The sequence below is a fragment of the Hippichthys cyanospilos genome, chromosome 3, assembly GCF_059441005.1.
Source record: "Hippichthys cyanospilos isolate Australia breed blue-spotted pipefish chromosome 3, RoL_Hcya_1.0, whole genome shotgun sequence".
NCBI lineage: Eukaryota > Metazoa > Chordata > Actinopteri > Syngnathiformes > Syngnathidae > Hippichthys > Hippichthys cyanospilos.
Window position 1 is genome coordinate 9,460,066 of NC_142371.1, and position 16,953 is coordinate 9,477,018.

The 16,953-nt window shown below is 41.3% G+C and overlaps 1 protein-coding gene across 1 annotated transcript in view; it reads left to right on the forward strand.

The window, feature by feature from the left end:
* nipal2 (NIPA like domain containing 2) overlaps positions 1-16,953 on the forward strand; it is a 27,871-nt gene continuing 10,918 nt past the window's right edge. Inside the window, exons 1-3 of the mRNA XM_088411487.1 lie at positions 1-205; positions 6,693-6,761; positions 7,815-7,983. Coding sequence (XP_088267613.1) covers positions 116-205; positions 6,693-6,761; positions 7,815-7,983 — 328 coding nt within the window. The 5' untranslated portion in view covers positions 1-115. The remainder of the gene's footprint in view (positions 206-6,692; positions 6,762-7,814; positions 7,984-16,953) is intronic.

Here is a 16,953-nt window from a genome sequence, read left to right on the forward strand (position 1 = left end):
TTTACTGATGTTCTGCTTCAGCGTGGGCGCGGGTGGCATGAGATGGAAAGGGCTGGAAAGCAGTAGTTCAAAGATGTGAAGCGGAAAAGCAAAAATATCAGTACTGCAGTACAAAATGATGGCGAATTTAAGCCTTCCTTGGGACGCTTTTAACTGGACAATTGCTCTGGCTCACCGGGCTGAAGTCATGGAAAATCCACTTCAGGTAAACATTACTTTACATATTATTGATCAGAAATAATCACAACATATATGACGTATATCAGTAATCGGGGAAAACAATGACGCCCTGATGTTGATAATGCAGACAAACTTTTTCATAAATATTTAATTAACTTGTACGCTCCGGGGTTGATTCGATCAGCATGGCACATTTTGGAAAGTTTTTGCTCACTCTCCTTTTTAAGGGCTCAGATCGACGGTAAATCTTCTGTGCGCAGCAATGATCGATTTTCAATTAAGTTCGAATCTGGGCCATTTCCGAACTTAATCTTTGTCTGATGAATGTATTTATTTTGCTAATTCTGAAAAGTGCAAACCCTGAATCAACGCTGAACGTTTTGTGCCAGCATCGTATTTGAAGCTGCCTGTAGTTCCTACAGTTCCAGATGGGCAAATAGCCGAAAACATGAACCTGTCGTAGCCTGTTTTCCCCGTGGCGATTGTGCTCTATTGGTGACGTGCGCTCTTGTTTTTACACCAAACTTATTTTGGTAATTATGACCAATATTTTCAGCCATGATTTCATCAGACTATAGAACACAGGTTTCAAACTCCAGTCCTCGAGGGTATCCTGCATGTTTTCGAAACTTCTCTTTCAAACACACCTGATTTAAATGATTAGGATCGTTTTCAAGCTCCTGCAGAGCTTGTGTTGGGGAGGGAAAATCAGAAAACATGCGGGATACCGGCCTTCGAGGACTGGAGTCCAACACCTATGCTATAGAACATGTGTCACCATGCTTTTATCATGCATGTTTCTGTACAAATTTAGGCAGGTGTTCTTGCTTGTATGCTTTCTTTTCAAAAGATGGGATGAATCAAGTTCTGGAATGATTTACCTTTAATATTTTTACTTTTAAAAATGCTTTGATGTGCATATCCTTTTTTTAAATAGCCACGTCCTCCACTGAATGTGAAAATGATGATATTTGTGTCTGTGAATGAATGATCTCCCTTTCAAATTATCAGACAGGTGGAACAAAAAAGGTTGGGGACCCACCGGTATTTTATTTTTCAAGATGTCGCCTCCTGTAAGCCATATGGAGCACTGAATGTTGCCCACAAAACAAATGAGGCTCATCTGTCCTGAATGCATAGTGTCTAATGCTTTTTGTGTAACTCTTATCGGGAGATAGCCAGCACAGAGATATACTGTCGTTATACTGGCCTCTGTCAATATTTTCTAAAGCAATTGTATAGAAAGTCCTCCTCTTTAGACTAGACTATGAAACTCACTTTCCTAATACAGGAAGTTTGTATATGATAAGGCCTTTAAAAGTTGGTGCATGTATGTCAGTGTTTTGTCAGTCCTCTGTCCTCCCACTCTTATGTTCACATTCTCCTCATGCACGTCTTCTCCTCTAATTGTGTGCTCCTCTGTCTTGTCTTGTGTGTGACATTTTGGGGTGGGAGAGAAGAGAGAGTAACAGAGGAGGCAAGAGAGGCACAAATAATGAGTAATGACTCACGGGTGGGCGTTAGAGAATGGATCTACTGTAAGAATCCTGAAGAGCTGGATAATGGTCCCTGCCTCCTTTGTCCCAAGCTACCCACTATGCCAGTGAACATCATAACAATATCATTCTGTCTCACACTTCAGCTGACATCTGCGGTTACAATGGTTTGCAGTCGTGCGCATGAAAATACAGGAAGTGCTGCACATGACGGCCAAAAAGCTCCTCCAGTTGGTTTGATTAGCCGAGTCGCATTTATCTATTCAGATAATGAGGTTAACGGTGCTTGGCGTTTTTACTTAAAAATATTTGTATTCCTACAAGGTGTCTCCAAGAATGTCCTTCCATTTTTTTTTTTTTAATCAAACTTATCCTGGTCAGGTTAACAGGAAGATGGAGCCTATCCCAGCATGTTTTTAGCAGAAGGACGACTACGCCTTGGCCTGGTTGCCGGTCAAACAACTGTAGGCCAAACAACTTTTTAGACTCACATTTATGTACACTCTCTTGAGGTGGACAAGTGTACTATTACTTCAACAGATTTGCAAACAGCAGCTGATAAAAATATCCATATCTAAAACATGCACCGTCGTGAAGGCCGTCTCCAATTGCTCACGTCACATGCACTTCCTCAACATCAGGCTCAGCATGCACTCCAATCATCCTGATTTTAATGCAATTAAAGGACATTGTTCCAATTGGCAGAAGGGCTACTTTCGATGCTAGAAAAACAAAAACATAAATGCCTCGTTACGCCCAATTATATTTGTACAAAATACGGGAACATACTAAAAGAAATAAAACCTATCCTTGCCAGCAAGATTCATTAAAGAGTGGGTTAAGTTAAGACAGTGCTTCTCAAATAGTGGGGTGAGCGAAATGACGACACGGGGGGAGCGGATGACGCCAGGGAAAAGGCTTTGTTTTTGTTATGTGAAGTGTATTTGCAATAAATTAAGGTTTCTTTTTTTGTTTGTTTGTTTCATGCACTTTGATGCACGGGGTTATTTTTTTTTTCAGTTTTAGACTAAGCTGTAACCCGTATAAATGCTGTGAAAAAGAATTAGCAGTTGTCTAAAGTTGATTTTTATATTGCTTTTTTTCTTTTCTTAATGTTAGAAAAGGATAAAGGTTTATGTATAATTATACAATTTTTATAAATAATAATCTTATTTGTGGTTGACGTGGCAGGGGGGGCACGAAATGTTTTCTCTTTTGTAGGGGGGCTTTGCAAAATATAATTGAGAAGCAATGGGTTAAAGTTACAGTCAATTAGTAAATATAATGACAACAAGTACAATACAGGTTTAAGAAAAATAGAAATCATATGTTAAAGATGCGCATGATCAAATAGATCTCTAGAGGTAGCTACAAAATGATTTGAGCCTGCATTTCTTCAACTGGAATATAATTAGTCCAGGCGGAGGGTTGTAAACACTGAGCTGTTTATTCCTACAGAATTTAAAATAAAAATTGTCAACCATCAAAACGGTGTGTCGGCGTATCACTAGATTACATTACATCTGAAAGTCAAAGTTTAATTCTCACTGATGATATAGTAGGTCACCTGACTTCCATGCAGGCAGCGTGGATTCAATTGCCACACAGAGTGAATGTGTCAAATGCTTTTCTATCCCTACGGCCCTATGATTGAAAGGTGACCATTCCAGAGTGTCGTCAGCCTTTAACTAAATGTCATCTGAGGTAGACTTGCACTCACAGTTGACCCAGAACAGGATAAGCAGGAAAGAAAATGGATGTTTAAAACTCTCGTTATTGTCAACCGGCCTCCCCCAGCACCACCAAACCGAAGTCGAATAGCTTCGTCCAAAAGTCACCTCTTCCTTTACAGACACAGATTCCTATTATTAGTGGACACAAAGGATCATGTTGTGCCCTTCCAGGGAGGGCGCTCTGTATAGTCAGTCATAGTATTAGCTTGCAAGCTTCCTTTGCCTCCTTTGGCTTTGAATATGTCATGAGCTTTGTGATTTGATTTTGCAATTGCATTGTGCAACAACAACAACAAAAAGTTATGCCAGTGTAATCCCTTTACATTTTTTATACCAAAATTGTCAACAGTGGGTCTCAAATTTCCACACAGAATTCAAACAGTTGGCCTGCCAATGCAAGAACAAGTTTTACAAATGAAAATGTATGCACAGACAAGTGTAACAGTGTTCCTCTACAAATAGAGAGCCCTACTGGGGCACGTAAATTAACACGTAATTTAGGACTCTCTAAAAAGATTTTTGATTGCCTATAAAGGCAACAAAATGGCAGCAAAACACTACTTTCATCTAAAAGAAGCGCCACAATTCACATAAGTGACACCATGATGGTGACAACATTACACTTATATTGCTTTGGCCTTAAGACAAACAGTGTACATTTTTCAGCGAATGACAGAAAATTCACAAATGTCAAACCTCAATTTTTTATGGAGTTCGCTGTACAACAATATGTTGCTATCACATCCTTAAATATTGTAATAGTTGCCTACTGTGAGCATACACTTCATTCTAACCTACAAAACTCAATTGGGAGCTCTGGGATATAAAGTATCCTGTATGTGTAATCAGACATGGTGTGTTAAGCCATACGCCGAAGGCACGCCTAGTATATCAGTGCCTTGTTTCAACTCCTTTGTTTCCGCTGACAGGAGCGCTCTGTCACGCTTTCTCTCAGCTTTCCCTGTTTATGTTGTCCATTTGTTCAGTGTCTCCATTTAAAAAAAGAAAGAAACAAAACCTAAAAAGATCCGCCACTTGTCCTAGTATGCACTTAACTTTGCAACATGGCTGAAAGCTAAGAAAAAGCAAGATTTTTAAACAGTTGAATTAAAGTTATTAAGAATTTGTAGTTCGATTTACAAGAGTGTTTTCAACGGCTTGTATTGTCATTCACAAAAGGTTCACAAAGGCTCGATGTGATCATACACAAAATGTTTACACAGGCTAGGATCCCACTAATGATAGTGTCACCAAAGCACACAAAATGACATCGCTAACTGCACCAAGTGTCAGTCTTAACCTCAGAAACTGAACAGTTGCACTTTATTGGTTGTTTGTTGTTAAATGTTTTCGTTAACATTAAAAGCTTTCTTGTTACGGTTAGGTATTGTATGTATGAATGTCGAGCTGTAGGATAGCTGCGCGCACATGTGCAATATCTCTTCAAATCCCCAATTTCATTGTATATCTCAATTCCACCGACACATCTTCCTTTGAAGAAGCAGAGTCCTGAAGCTCCGAGTTGGGATCTTCCATTTCTGGGGCTGAAGTCACCAAGGTGGTCAGAAAACTCCTTGGTGGCAAGGCCCCAGGGGTGGATGAGATCCGCCCGGAGTTTCTAAAGGCTCTGGATGTTGTGGGGCAGTCTTGGTTGACACGCCTCTACAACATCACATGGACATTGGGGACAGTGCCCCTGGATTGGCAGACTGGGGTGGTTGTCCCACTTTTAAGAAGGGGGGCGGGAAGGTGTGTTCCAACTACAGAAGGATCGCACTCCTCAGCCTCCCCGCTAAGGTCTATTCAGGGCTGCTGGAGAGGAGGTCCATCGGGAAGTCGAATCTCAGATTCAGGCGGAACCTGGCTGTGGAACAGTGGACCAGTACACCCTCGGCAGGATCCTCGAGGGTGCATGGGAGTTCGCCCAACCAGTTTACATGTGCTTTGTGGACTTGGAGAAGGCGTTAGACCGTGTCTCTCTTGGAGCTCTGTGGGGGGTGGTTCGGGAGTACGGGGTACCAGACGCCCTGATATGGGCTGTTTAGTCCCCGTATAACCAATGTTAGAGTTTGATCCGCGTATCCGGCAGTAAGTCAAATCTGTTTCCTTTGAGGGTTGGATTCCGCCAAGGCTGCCTTTTGTCACTAATTTTGTTCATAACTTTGCATTGAGGGGTCCGGTTTGGGAGCCTCAGCATTGCATCTCTGCTATTTGCAAATGATGTGGTGCTGTTGGCTTCCTCAGGCCGTGACCTCCAACTCTCGCTGGAGCGGTTTGCACCAGAGTGTGAAGCAGCTGGGATGAAGATCAGCACCTCCAAATCTGAGACCATGGTCCTCAGTCGGAAAAGGGTGGAGTGCCCTTTGTTGACGAGGTTCTGTCCCAAGTGGAGGAGACATGACCCAGGACATGCTGGAGAGACTATGTCTCTCGGCTGTATGAAGTGGCCGGGGAGAGGGAAGTCTGGGCTTCCCTGCTCAAGCTGTTGCCCCCGCGACCCGATCCTGGACAAAGCAGTAGCTAATGGAACGATGGATGGCATTTTATACCTGTACAATGACAATAAAGGCATTCTATTCTATTCTGTACTACATGCACACAGTTTATTTAAAATCAGCCTTACGATCTCCTTCTCCAACCACCAATGTGCCTTCTTAGTTCCTCCTCCTCCCAAATCCTGTTATACCACTGATGCATTGTGATGATCAAACATATTCCTACTTTTAGACAAAGTCATTCACACACTACAGTCATAATCCTGTTTACTTCTGGCGTGGTCTTATCCTTGCTTTATGTGTTCTGTAAATCAACAAACGGGTGAAGTTCTGAGTTGAAGTGAATGTAGACGATGAATAGGAAAAAGAAATGAGTAATTGAGCAAACCGAATATTGGATAAACTGTTAATTTGGAGGCCAATAATTGACACATAGATTTTTACCGTCCTATTTTCATGATGATGTGTCTTGTTTGTGTGTGAGAAACACACATGTTAAGAGAGGTATGTTTGCCACTGCGCCATGTCCATGTTTCCTGTTTGTATACGTGCATAGGAAGAAAGACTGAAATTCCAAAAGTCTCAACTGTCAAGTGAAGCATACATGCAAACACTTGCAATTTTTATTTATTTACAGTATTTATTTATTTTTTAACAGAACCTTCACAGCTCGATGTGACTTTCATAAAAATGACAGCTGGAGGGAAGACTTGCAGTACTGTGGGACTTGCTGTGTGACTAGTGGAGCGTCCCCTAATCTCCTGGCTGTTTACTGTTTGCCTCCACAGGCATATCTCCTCGGAATCATCATCTCGATATGTGGGAACGTTCTCATCAGTATTTCCCTCAACATACAGGTAGGACTGCTATCTAGCACATGAAATTATTCAAATCAAATTTGTTTTCTCATTTTGATGCAAATCTCCCACAGTTTGAGTTCCACAAACACTTTGGGCAAATGTGGGACCTGCTAGTATGCTACACAGGCTAGCAATGTTGCTAAAAGAAGGCTTAAATGTCATAGTTTGACTTTTGTCACTGACAAAGGTAGATAGCAATCCCTTGTTTGTACGGTACTGTATTTGCAATTTACTAGACAAATAATTGTTTGTTAGGGGAAAGTGATTATGGCTATATGACCAAAAATGTAATCCTCTTGTTAGTGGATTTAAAGCTAAATTTAAATAATCTAGCTGCAGCCACCCGAAAATCTGTTTTGTCGTCATTTCACCGCATGTGGATCATGCAGTCAGCTGTCCAATTGGATAAAGTACGTTTTTCTCATGAGAAATATATACCGATAATAGTCTTGCAAAATAACAGCCATATAAAATATTTACAGTACCAGTCAAAACTTTGCAAACACCATCTATTTTAAGTGGTCTCATACACATTAACAAAACATTCTTGAATATATACAATTGTGAACTGAAAGTCGTTCAAGGTCATAAAGCAAAATCTACATGATAAAGCTGAATGAGAAAATACCAAGATGTGCAAAATTATCCTCCTGGCAAAAGTGGCCTGCTTTGATGCTATGATAAATCATAGGTGTCAAACTCCAGTCCTCCAAGGCTGCAATCCTGAATGTTTTCGATGCTTTTGTCTTATAAAAAACCTGCTTCGAATGTTTATCTCATCATCAATGTTTGTAGAGAAGCGTGTGCTTAATCGACTTGAAGAGCTTCTTTACTCATTGACTTGCTTAATTGGTGTCATGCCCCTCTCTAATGAAATGCTAATCACCTTAAGGTTTTATGTTTCTGTTGAGAGCTGTGCAGCAAACCTTACGATGACATGTTCCAGAAAATGTATAGTATGACGTGCCAACACCGTGATGTGTTTTATGTCCGTTTTTACTGTTTGGATCTGGACCTGCGGCAACCACATCTTCCCTCTTCTCCTCACAGAAATATGCCCACGTCTGTCTGTCTCAGCGAAGCTCCAAGCCTTACTACACCTCTGTGCTGTGGTGGTGCGGTCTGGTTCTCATGGGTATTGGTGAACTGGGGAATTTTGCTGCCTACGGCTTTGCCCCAGCATCCCTCATAGCCCCACTGGGCTGTGTGTCTGTCATAGGTAAACTGTGACCTTTTTACACACATTTTCCATTACAGTGTCCCCTCGCCACTTTGCACATCACTTTTCTTAGCCTCGGTTTTTCACTGTTTTTTTTTTTTTTCCAAAGGATCGTCACTTCACAGCAGTGCTTGAAGTGTTCCTAACTGCTTCTTCGGACTCCATTAGGAGTCCGAGGCAGTCTAACAGCCCTAATACGCAATCTTGTTCAAATGAAGGCACTTTTGCTGAAACCAAACCATTGCTCTCCTATAGAGCACTATATTAGGCCATTTTGACAAGAACTCGACACGACTCTCAGACTTTGCGCTTGTAGCTGTGACGAGCTGTACGGAGATTTACAGGGGGTGGGCTGTGGGCCGATTGAACAGAGCGACGACTCAGACTGAGGCTGGTCCTTTAAGAACAGTCGCAATGCTATGTGGGAATGGGACTAGCAGTCGCGCTCCCTGCTACTGTGAGAGTAGAGCGTTAGTGAGCGGTGTTCCTCACTCACTGATGCACTCTGCTATGTGTTGAAAAATAAAAATAACATTTGTGCCCAAAAAGAGATTGTTCCACACTAAGGTTAGGAGATTACTGGGCAAGGGAAAGAAAGGTAGGAGGGTTCCTACTTCGAGGATTTAATTTTTCGTGGGGGTTTTGCGGGGGTGTCCCCCATTAACCTCAATGATCAAGAGAACACTGTATATGAAAAGAAGTGAGAAGAGCTGTGTTTCACAGTCCGCCATTTTCATTTATCATACCGTATGCTTTTAATACAACATTCATCTTTGTGTGAGCACCGCATCAGCACCTGCGCCGATAATGCTGTTTGATCATCTATTCATTTTATTCCCTACTACAGAATGAAACACACAGCACAGTGAACCCCCGTTTATCGTGGGTCCACATTCCAGATCCACTTGCAATACTTGAAGAAATGCAACCTAGAAAGACTATTTTTAACAAATATTTTATAGTTTTACCTATACCATCTTACAAACACATTTTGAGCTGTTAGAACATGCTTATACATATTAAAGCACACTGATTGAATTATTGTTTAGTTGTGATGTAATTAGTTAGTATATTTAGCCATTAAGGCAACCGTGCCAAAAATGGCTTCATTTAGATAAGAAAAGTCTAAAAAACCAAACATTCGATAGCTTCTTATTTTCTTTTGAAAATAGGTAAATATAAACACTACACACATTGGTTAACCTACAAGTGAACAGTGCATCTGAAATGTTTCGACAAAAGCTATCACATTTATCAAAAACCTTGTAGATGTACTGGCAGAAATAAACATGGTAACTATAGACCTTCTAAAATCATGTTTTAAAGTCTCTATTCCATTGAGAGGCAAACATTTGCTACTGATGGCAACAGTAGTGAATGTCAATGTCCATTATCATGATGTTTCTTGACACCCAAGATCAATTTTGTCGTAGTTGGAGTAAAGTCAGATACACTCTCGCCCATCATTTCCTGAAGAGGTCTGCTGTATACTGAACTTAAAGTATCTCTTTTTCCTCCTGAGTATGGAGATCCTCTCTTGAAAAGCCACACAGTTAGAGATGAACTTGGTCTTTAGCAGTAACAGGTGGTGGTTTAGAGCAGTGGTTCGCAACCTTTTTTCAGTGATGTACCCCCTGTGAAATATCTTTTCAGCCAAGTACCTCTTACCCAGTGCAAAGCATTTTTTGGTTTTAAAAAAAAGGACTTAAAACATGCCATCAGTGTCTAATTTATCAAACTTTAGAACCTTTCAAACTTCATTTGTATTGGCCCACAAAAAATAATCAACATAAAGTCTCCTCTTCTGGATCATAGAAGAAATATGTTAGCAAAAAAGAAATAACTTAATTATTAATAAAAAAAAATTCAAGAAAAAATAATCAACATAAAGTGTCAGACCTGTTCTCAAAAAGAAATCATTATTAATAAATATTTGTCCACTAAAAAATATTCAACTTAAAGTGTCCTCTTTTTGGATCATACTAGAGATGTGTCAACAAAAATAAATCACTAATTTGACAGGTAACGAGAGCTGCCACATGGCAAGTTGGGTGGAACCCTTCTTTGATGGAGGGGGGGGGGGGGGGGGGGGGGGAGATCTGGCTTTTTAAATACAGTAATTAAATTGAATAACCTACTGAACATAAAATTTGTTTTATGAGCTTACATTGAATTAAATAATTATTTTTAAAGGATTTTTGCATGTTTGTTTACACTGGTTTAGAGTACTTTTTAATTTTGGCCGTGTTCCAGTCGTGCTGTGCTGCCTTGATCTTAGCATAACTTGCTCATATGACCTTGTTTCAGGCAACTGAAGCAGAATCACTTTTCCTGAATAAAGTCTAGTTTGCTCGTGTGTAGTGAGTTCTTAATTTGTGTGTGTGTGTGTGTGTGTGTGTGTGTGTGTGTGTGTGTTATTCCATGATGCATTGACTTTGGCAGAAAAGACAGAGACTGGTGAAAGTACCAAGATGACTCTTTAGCTCTTAACATTAGGTTTGTTGAAGACTCCAAATGAGGTGTGAATGTGAATAGTTGTCTATTTGGGTCCAGTACGCCTTGTCCCTCGCCTTTCAGCCAAAGGCAGCCATGATAAGCATATCTGAAACCTACAAGGACCAGTGCCAAAAAAAATATTTAAAAAATGGTTGATTATTTGATGTTGATAAACAATAATACTTACAGTTTCTGTTATGTTTTGGGCTGGAGTTTTTTGTTTCTTTCAAGTCTTTCATGTTCCAGGTTTGAGGTTGTTTTGTATCAACCTGTTCCCTTGTGTCAACCAATCAGCTTCGTGCACCAATTGTGTCGTCCAGGTGTTCCTCGTCGTTGCGTCAGTTTGGAGTGCATTTAGTTTCCTTTTTCTGTTTCGGTCTCGTCAGGTCATTGGTGTTTGTTGTCGATGTCCTTTAGGCAAGTCTTTTTGTAGTGAGTTTATTTCAGGGTTTTGTTTGTCATTTTGTATTTCAGTTTTGACTCTGTCTTTTTTTTCATCCCACTGCCTTTTTGCTTCCCTGCATTTAGGTCCACTGCCCTCACATCCTCCACACCAATGCTGGAATCTGAAATTTTCTTCCTTACCTCATTCCCTGCCAGCCATTTTAGAATATTTTGAACACCCGCAGTATTGTGTTCAACGACCTCATATCCAAAATGGGGCGTCAATAATCGTAATCGTCAAATGATAGCCTACTTTAAAGTGAAATCCTCATGCGTCTCATTTGACCATTTTTAACTGTTGTAGAAAAACAAGATAACCGCTGTTGAAAGTCGAGTGTGAAAACATGTAAATCTGTGCCACGACATTGATAATAAGTGATAATGTACGTAGACGCATTTGATAACCCCAGGCCACAACAAACTGCTTTGAAATGTGAGTCGGCATATTTCACAGTATTTCCATAGATTTTCTAATCCAGTTATTTGCATTGATTTTCTGCCCCGTTAGTCAAATGTCGCAAAAAAGGGGTGTCCTGATGCCAAGTGCACATATCGACATCCTTATGTTTGAACAGCTCCCCCAGCCGAAGGTGGAAAGAGGCTATCCTCTCGTCCACAGGGGTGAACTCCAACGTACAGGTGCCAAGCCGGGTGGCACTAAAAATGCCCACACCTGCTCTGTACCTCTCAATGTGGGCAACTCCAAAGTGGAAGTGAGTTCAACCCCTCTCGAGAGGACGGGTACCAGAGCCCAAGCTGTGCGTGGAGGCGAGTCTGACTACCGCGTATCTAGTCGGAATTTCTCGGCCTCGCACACCAGCTCAGGCTCCTTCCCTGCCAGAGAGGTGACATTCCATGTCCCGAGAGCTAGCTTCTGTAGCCGGTATCGGTGCGCCAAGGTTCCCGACCCTGGCCGCTGCCCAGCTCTTTTCTTACCCGACCCCTATGACCCCTCCCACGGGTGGTTAGCCCTTTGGGAGGGGGGAACCACCCCGGCCTGGTTCCAGAAGTGGCCCCGGTGACCCGTGTCCGGGCAAGGGAAAACGAGATCCCACGATTTATAAATCATAAAGGGTCTGTGAGGGTACTGATTTCCATTTCTACTATATTGTTTCCATCCTGCATTCTTCTCCGCTTCCACACTTGTTCATTTGACAGTGTCTGCAGTGTGAACTAAGCTGTTATGAACTAAGCCTGACTCACAATCCCAATCAAAACAAAGCCTGTCTGCTTGTTACAGCTGGCAGCTGCTCTGAGGACACATTCCAAACACAGGTTGAACATTAAACAGTTTTTTTTTTCTACTCACACAACTCATCAGCCACCACAACGGAGGTGACGGCTGCTCATGATTATTAATGATATCAATTACTCAAATGCTTCAAACGGTTTTCCTTTGGCAATATGTTGCAGTGTTGCAAATGCTTGAGTGGATTGAATAATGCACTGACGTCAACCACAGTGTTGTTGAGGGCTGAATATTGTACTGTTCTTAATTTTGTGTTAACACCGTGCTTTACGTAGTGCTGTTAACAGATATTTTGATTATCATTACTGTAAGTAAAAAATATATCAATGTGTGAACAGGTTTTGTGCCCATTTCCATTTTACTGTCATTTTTCTTGGAAGGCCCATTGTACTTCAATGTGGATATAATATGCTGGTTAATTCAGTCTTGAAAAAGTACCTCAGCATTTTGACACAATTAGGGAGCACGTTACTCTCAGAGTCACTGTCCACACTAAAGACCAAACATTGCGATGACACTTAGGGTGGGTTGATGTTGTGTTTTTCTTCTTTTCAGATATTTTTCACAAGCAAACACACACCCATTCTGTGGTGCCGTTGGATGTAAGTGAAGGCTTGGAAGGGGGGGCACATATAGCATGAGTAAACAAGAGGAAGCCGAGTACTTGCTTGGGTGGCTGATAGATGAAATACCTGACAGGCGACTAGGAAAAATGATGAGTTCTGAAAAATGTTCCAAGCAGGAGAAAAAAAGAGGGACAGAGACAAGAGTGAGACTGTTATGCATTGGTCTAAACTGACACTGATATCCCCTTTACTGCTGTCCTTTTCCTCTGAGACCACTTGTCATAATTAGGTATGGCAGCATCCTTCTAAATATTGTTGTGCGTAGACACGTCTCTCCTCTCCTTGACATATATGTCAATTCATCACTGAAAAAGCTGAGGCGCGCATGCTCTGCTGAAGGTCATGTTACACGGCAGTGTCATTATAGCAAAAAAAAAAAAAACATGTCATTATGGTTTAACAAATTGCATTGAGATAAAATAACAAAGATGTGATTAAACTGTATAATTTAGGTTAATTGTTTCACAATAATATGGAATTTACTGCTCAGTACCTATATTTTGGGGGCCTAGAAGTATTTGAGCTAAGGATAATCAGCCTGTTGTAATTAAGGGTGTAAGATTAACAGATTTATTGCAATCAATTAAAATTATAGTTAGAGCAGTGTTTTTAAAGGTGCCTCTTATACACAGATGCATCTTATATTTGGGAAATGATGGTATATGATTACAAATGCATCAAGTCTGTAAATTAAATATCTGTCTGAAAACACATGTATGCTGTTGTACATCTACCATACAGTATCTCAATTTAAAAAATATTTAGTTCAATTAAATACAGATCTCAATACGGGTAAATGTTTTTAATCTCTTGATAGCACTAACTGTACTATAACTGTGGTTGTCATGTCCCTGAGTATTCTTTGATTGGTGAGTGGACACCTCAGTCTTTTCGGATGACCGGTGACTCATTGAATGTTAACTCAGTTGCATGAATGCTATCATTGTGCTTCACTATCCGGAAGACAGGAGGATCTTGCTATAGTCATAAAATGAAAGTACCATAAACTACAGGTGCATAACTGTTTGATGATGTGTCAGGCCACGTATTACTGTTTATTTGGGGTTTTTTTTCCGTTGTGTGTGCTTTATTCAAGAGACACTGCTGTAGACTCTTTTGTGATTGAGGTACGAGTGCTATATAAAAAAAAATTGATTCATACACAAACTAGTAAATGTGTTACTTGCTTCCAACTGACACCTTATAGCGAGTTGGATTTAGAACACTGAAGATTATTCCACGGTTACCTCATTCACATCTGGAGTATCTGATTTTAGATGAATTTTGGTGACAGAAATAGTCCAACTAGAATAGTCCAAGTAGTGTATTGAGCACGCCTGTCTCAGTGAAGTGATTCCTGGTTCAACTCTCAGCTTTGTGGAATTCACTCGCGGTAATCCCTGTGCTTGCATGCATGTTAAGTAAATGGAAGACTAAAAGCCGACCCTCATTATGAATGAATGTGAACGGTCGTTTGTACGTGCCCAACAATGGATTGGCAGTCAAACTGTGGGCTGGAGCTAACCAAAAAGCTGTACCAAAAAGGTCCAAATAATTTTGAATCTAGCTATAGCGTATGGTTGGATGAGCAATATGATTGCACGCATGTCTTTTGTTTTGATGTTTCTTTACCAAAATGGCACATTGATTGGTTAAAACAATGCGGCACGTGCGTTCTACTTCAGGGGGGCTTGCCGGAAACGCATCTGGAGGGTTGCACTCATCTCATACATGCTCAGTGGGCACTGGCACAAACTCACTCACCCGCACACACCATCTCACCACACAGGACTGTTTACCTCAGAGGTTCCCGTCGTCACATTTCTCTTTTTATCAAGCTGTGTGAATCTCAATTTACACGGTGTTGCTATGGTGACTTGGTGAAAGTCAGCTGCTCCCAGAGGCAGAGTCATATTCCTTAAGGTGTGCGTAATGGGCACCCTTAATGCTCGCTGCATGAAATATTGAACAATTATCTGTTGAAGATTGGGTCTTTTGAATCTTTCAATATGTCACTAATGTCCTTTTACAGCATCGCAAACATGTAATCCATATGTCATTTTCCAAAACAGTTCCAATGCTATTATTGCTGCTTTAACTGAGATGTATTAATCAATCAATCAATCAATCAAATTTTATTTATATAGCCCTAAATCACCGAAGTCTCAAAGGGCTTCACAGAATGAAAAGAGGTCATACAGAGACATCTTTTCAATGTAAGGTACACAACAGCATCCCCTGTCAAAGCTCCCAGAAGGGGAAGGAAAAACTCAAAAACCCCAATTTGGGGAAAATCAGAAACCTCCAGAAGGGACCACAGGTGGGAGGAGCCCCCTTCCAGGCCCACAGGTTGAAGTGGATGCTGCATGTACCGAACACAGAAACAATATAAATTACAGAAAACATATTGTGCTATATAGTGCAGTGATGTCTTGACAGCAGGCAAAGCCATTGGGCAGGAACCATCCCGCATTCCAGCCAGGTGGACTGCAGACGGCTAGACTCCTAACCCGTGATGGTCGACCAGCGCAGGACCCAATGGAGGCGGTCAAGTCAACCCTCACCATCTAGCTAGCCCCCTCTCCCGGCCGGAAGAGGGGGGCAGGAAAAAAGAAGAAGGCTGCAGACAGGCTAATTTAACTAAATGCTTTTGAGTATAGATGTGTTTTTAGTCGGGATTTAAAGATTTCTACCGAGGTGGCTGCGCGAACTTCCATAGGTAGGGCATTCCATAGTACTGGCGCGCGAATGGAAAATGCCCTTGATCCCGCAGACTTCTTTTTAGCCCGTGGGGTCGATAGCAAACCGGCATTTTGTGATCGAAGTTGTCGGGACGGAACATAAGGTGATACTAAGTCGACGAGATAGGAAGGAGCTAAACCGTGTAAAATTTTATAAGTAATTAACAACACCTTAAAATCACATCTCACGTGTATTGGAAGCCAATGCAGGTCAGCTAGAATCGGAGTAATATGATCAAACTTTCTCGTCCTTGTCAATAGTCTCGCCGCTGCATTCTGTACACACTGCAGGCTTTTAATGTGAGACATGGGAAGGCCAGAAAACAAAATGTTGCAATAGTCTAGGCGCGACGTAACAAATGCATGAATTAATGTTTCTGCATCGCTAAGAGAAAGAATAGGGCGAATTTTAGCTATATTGCGGAGGTGAAAAAACGCCGTTCTTGTCATGTTATTAATATGTGTTCGAAAGGAGAGAGTTGAGTCAAATATCACGCCGAGATTTTTTGCAGAACTACTTTGGGAAATAATACAGTTTTCTAGGTTCAGCGTGGTATTCTTAAGCAGGTGCTGATGATGAGCAGGGCCAATAAATAACATCTCAGTTTTATTAGGGTTGAGAAGCAGAAAATTGGAAGACATCCATTGTTTAATCTCGGCGAGGCAAGCCTCCAGTTTACTGCACTTGCACGGATCCGTTATTTCTAAGGGCATATAGAGTTGGGTATCATCAGCATAGCAATGAAAACTAATAGAATGTTTACGTATAATATCGCCGAGAGGAATCATGTAGATGTTGAACAGTAAGGGGCCAAGTACTGACCCCTGCGGGACACCACATGAGACGGAGAAAGACTCAGAGATTGCGTCGCCATAAGAGACACTATGCGTCCTTCCCAGGATGTAAGATCTGAACCAAGAAAGTGCTGATCCCGAGATACCAACACATGATCTAAGACGTTCTATAAGAATATGATGATCAATAGTGTCAAATGCGGCACTAAGATCAAGCAGTAATAATATTGATGAGATGTTGGAATCCGAGGCTAAGAGAAGATCATTCGTCACTTTTACTAGGGCTGTCTCAGTTGAGTGGTTGGCCCTAAAACCTGACTGAAGGAGTTCAAATCTATTGTTGTCTATCATAAAATCACTAAGCTGTTGTGTTACAACTTTCTCGAGAATTTTGGCGATAAACGGAAGGTGTGACACTGGCCTATAGTTAGCGAGATCTTCAGGATCTAGGTGTGGTTTCTTAAGTAATGGTTGAATGACGGCCGTCTTAAAAGCTTCAGGTACAATGCCAGAGGAGAGTGACAGGTTGATAATATTCAAGACAGACGACCCCAAGATCGGGAACAACTCTTTGACGAGTTTGCCTGGAAGCGGGTCGAGCATGCAGGACGTCGGCTTT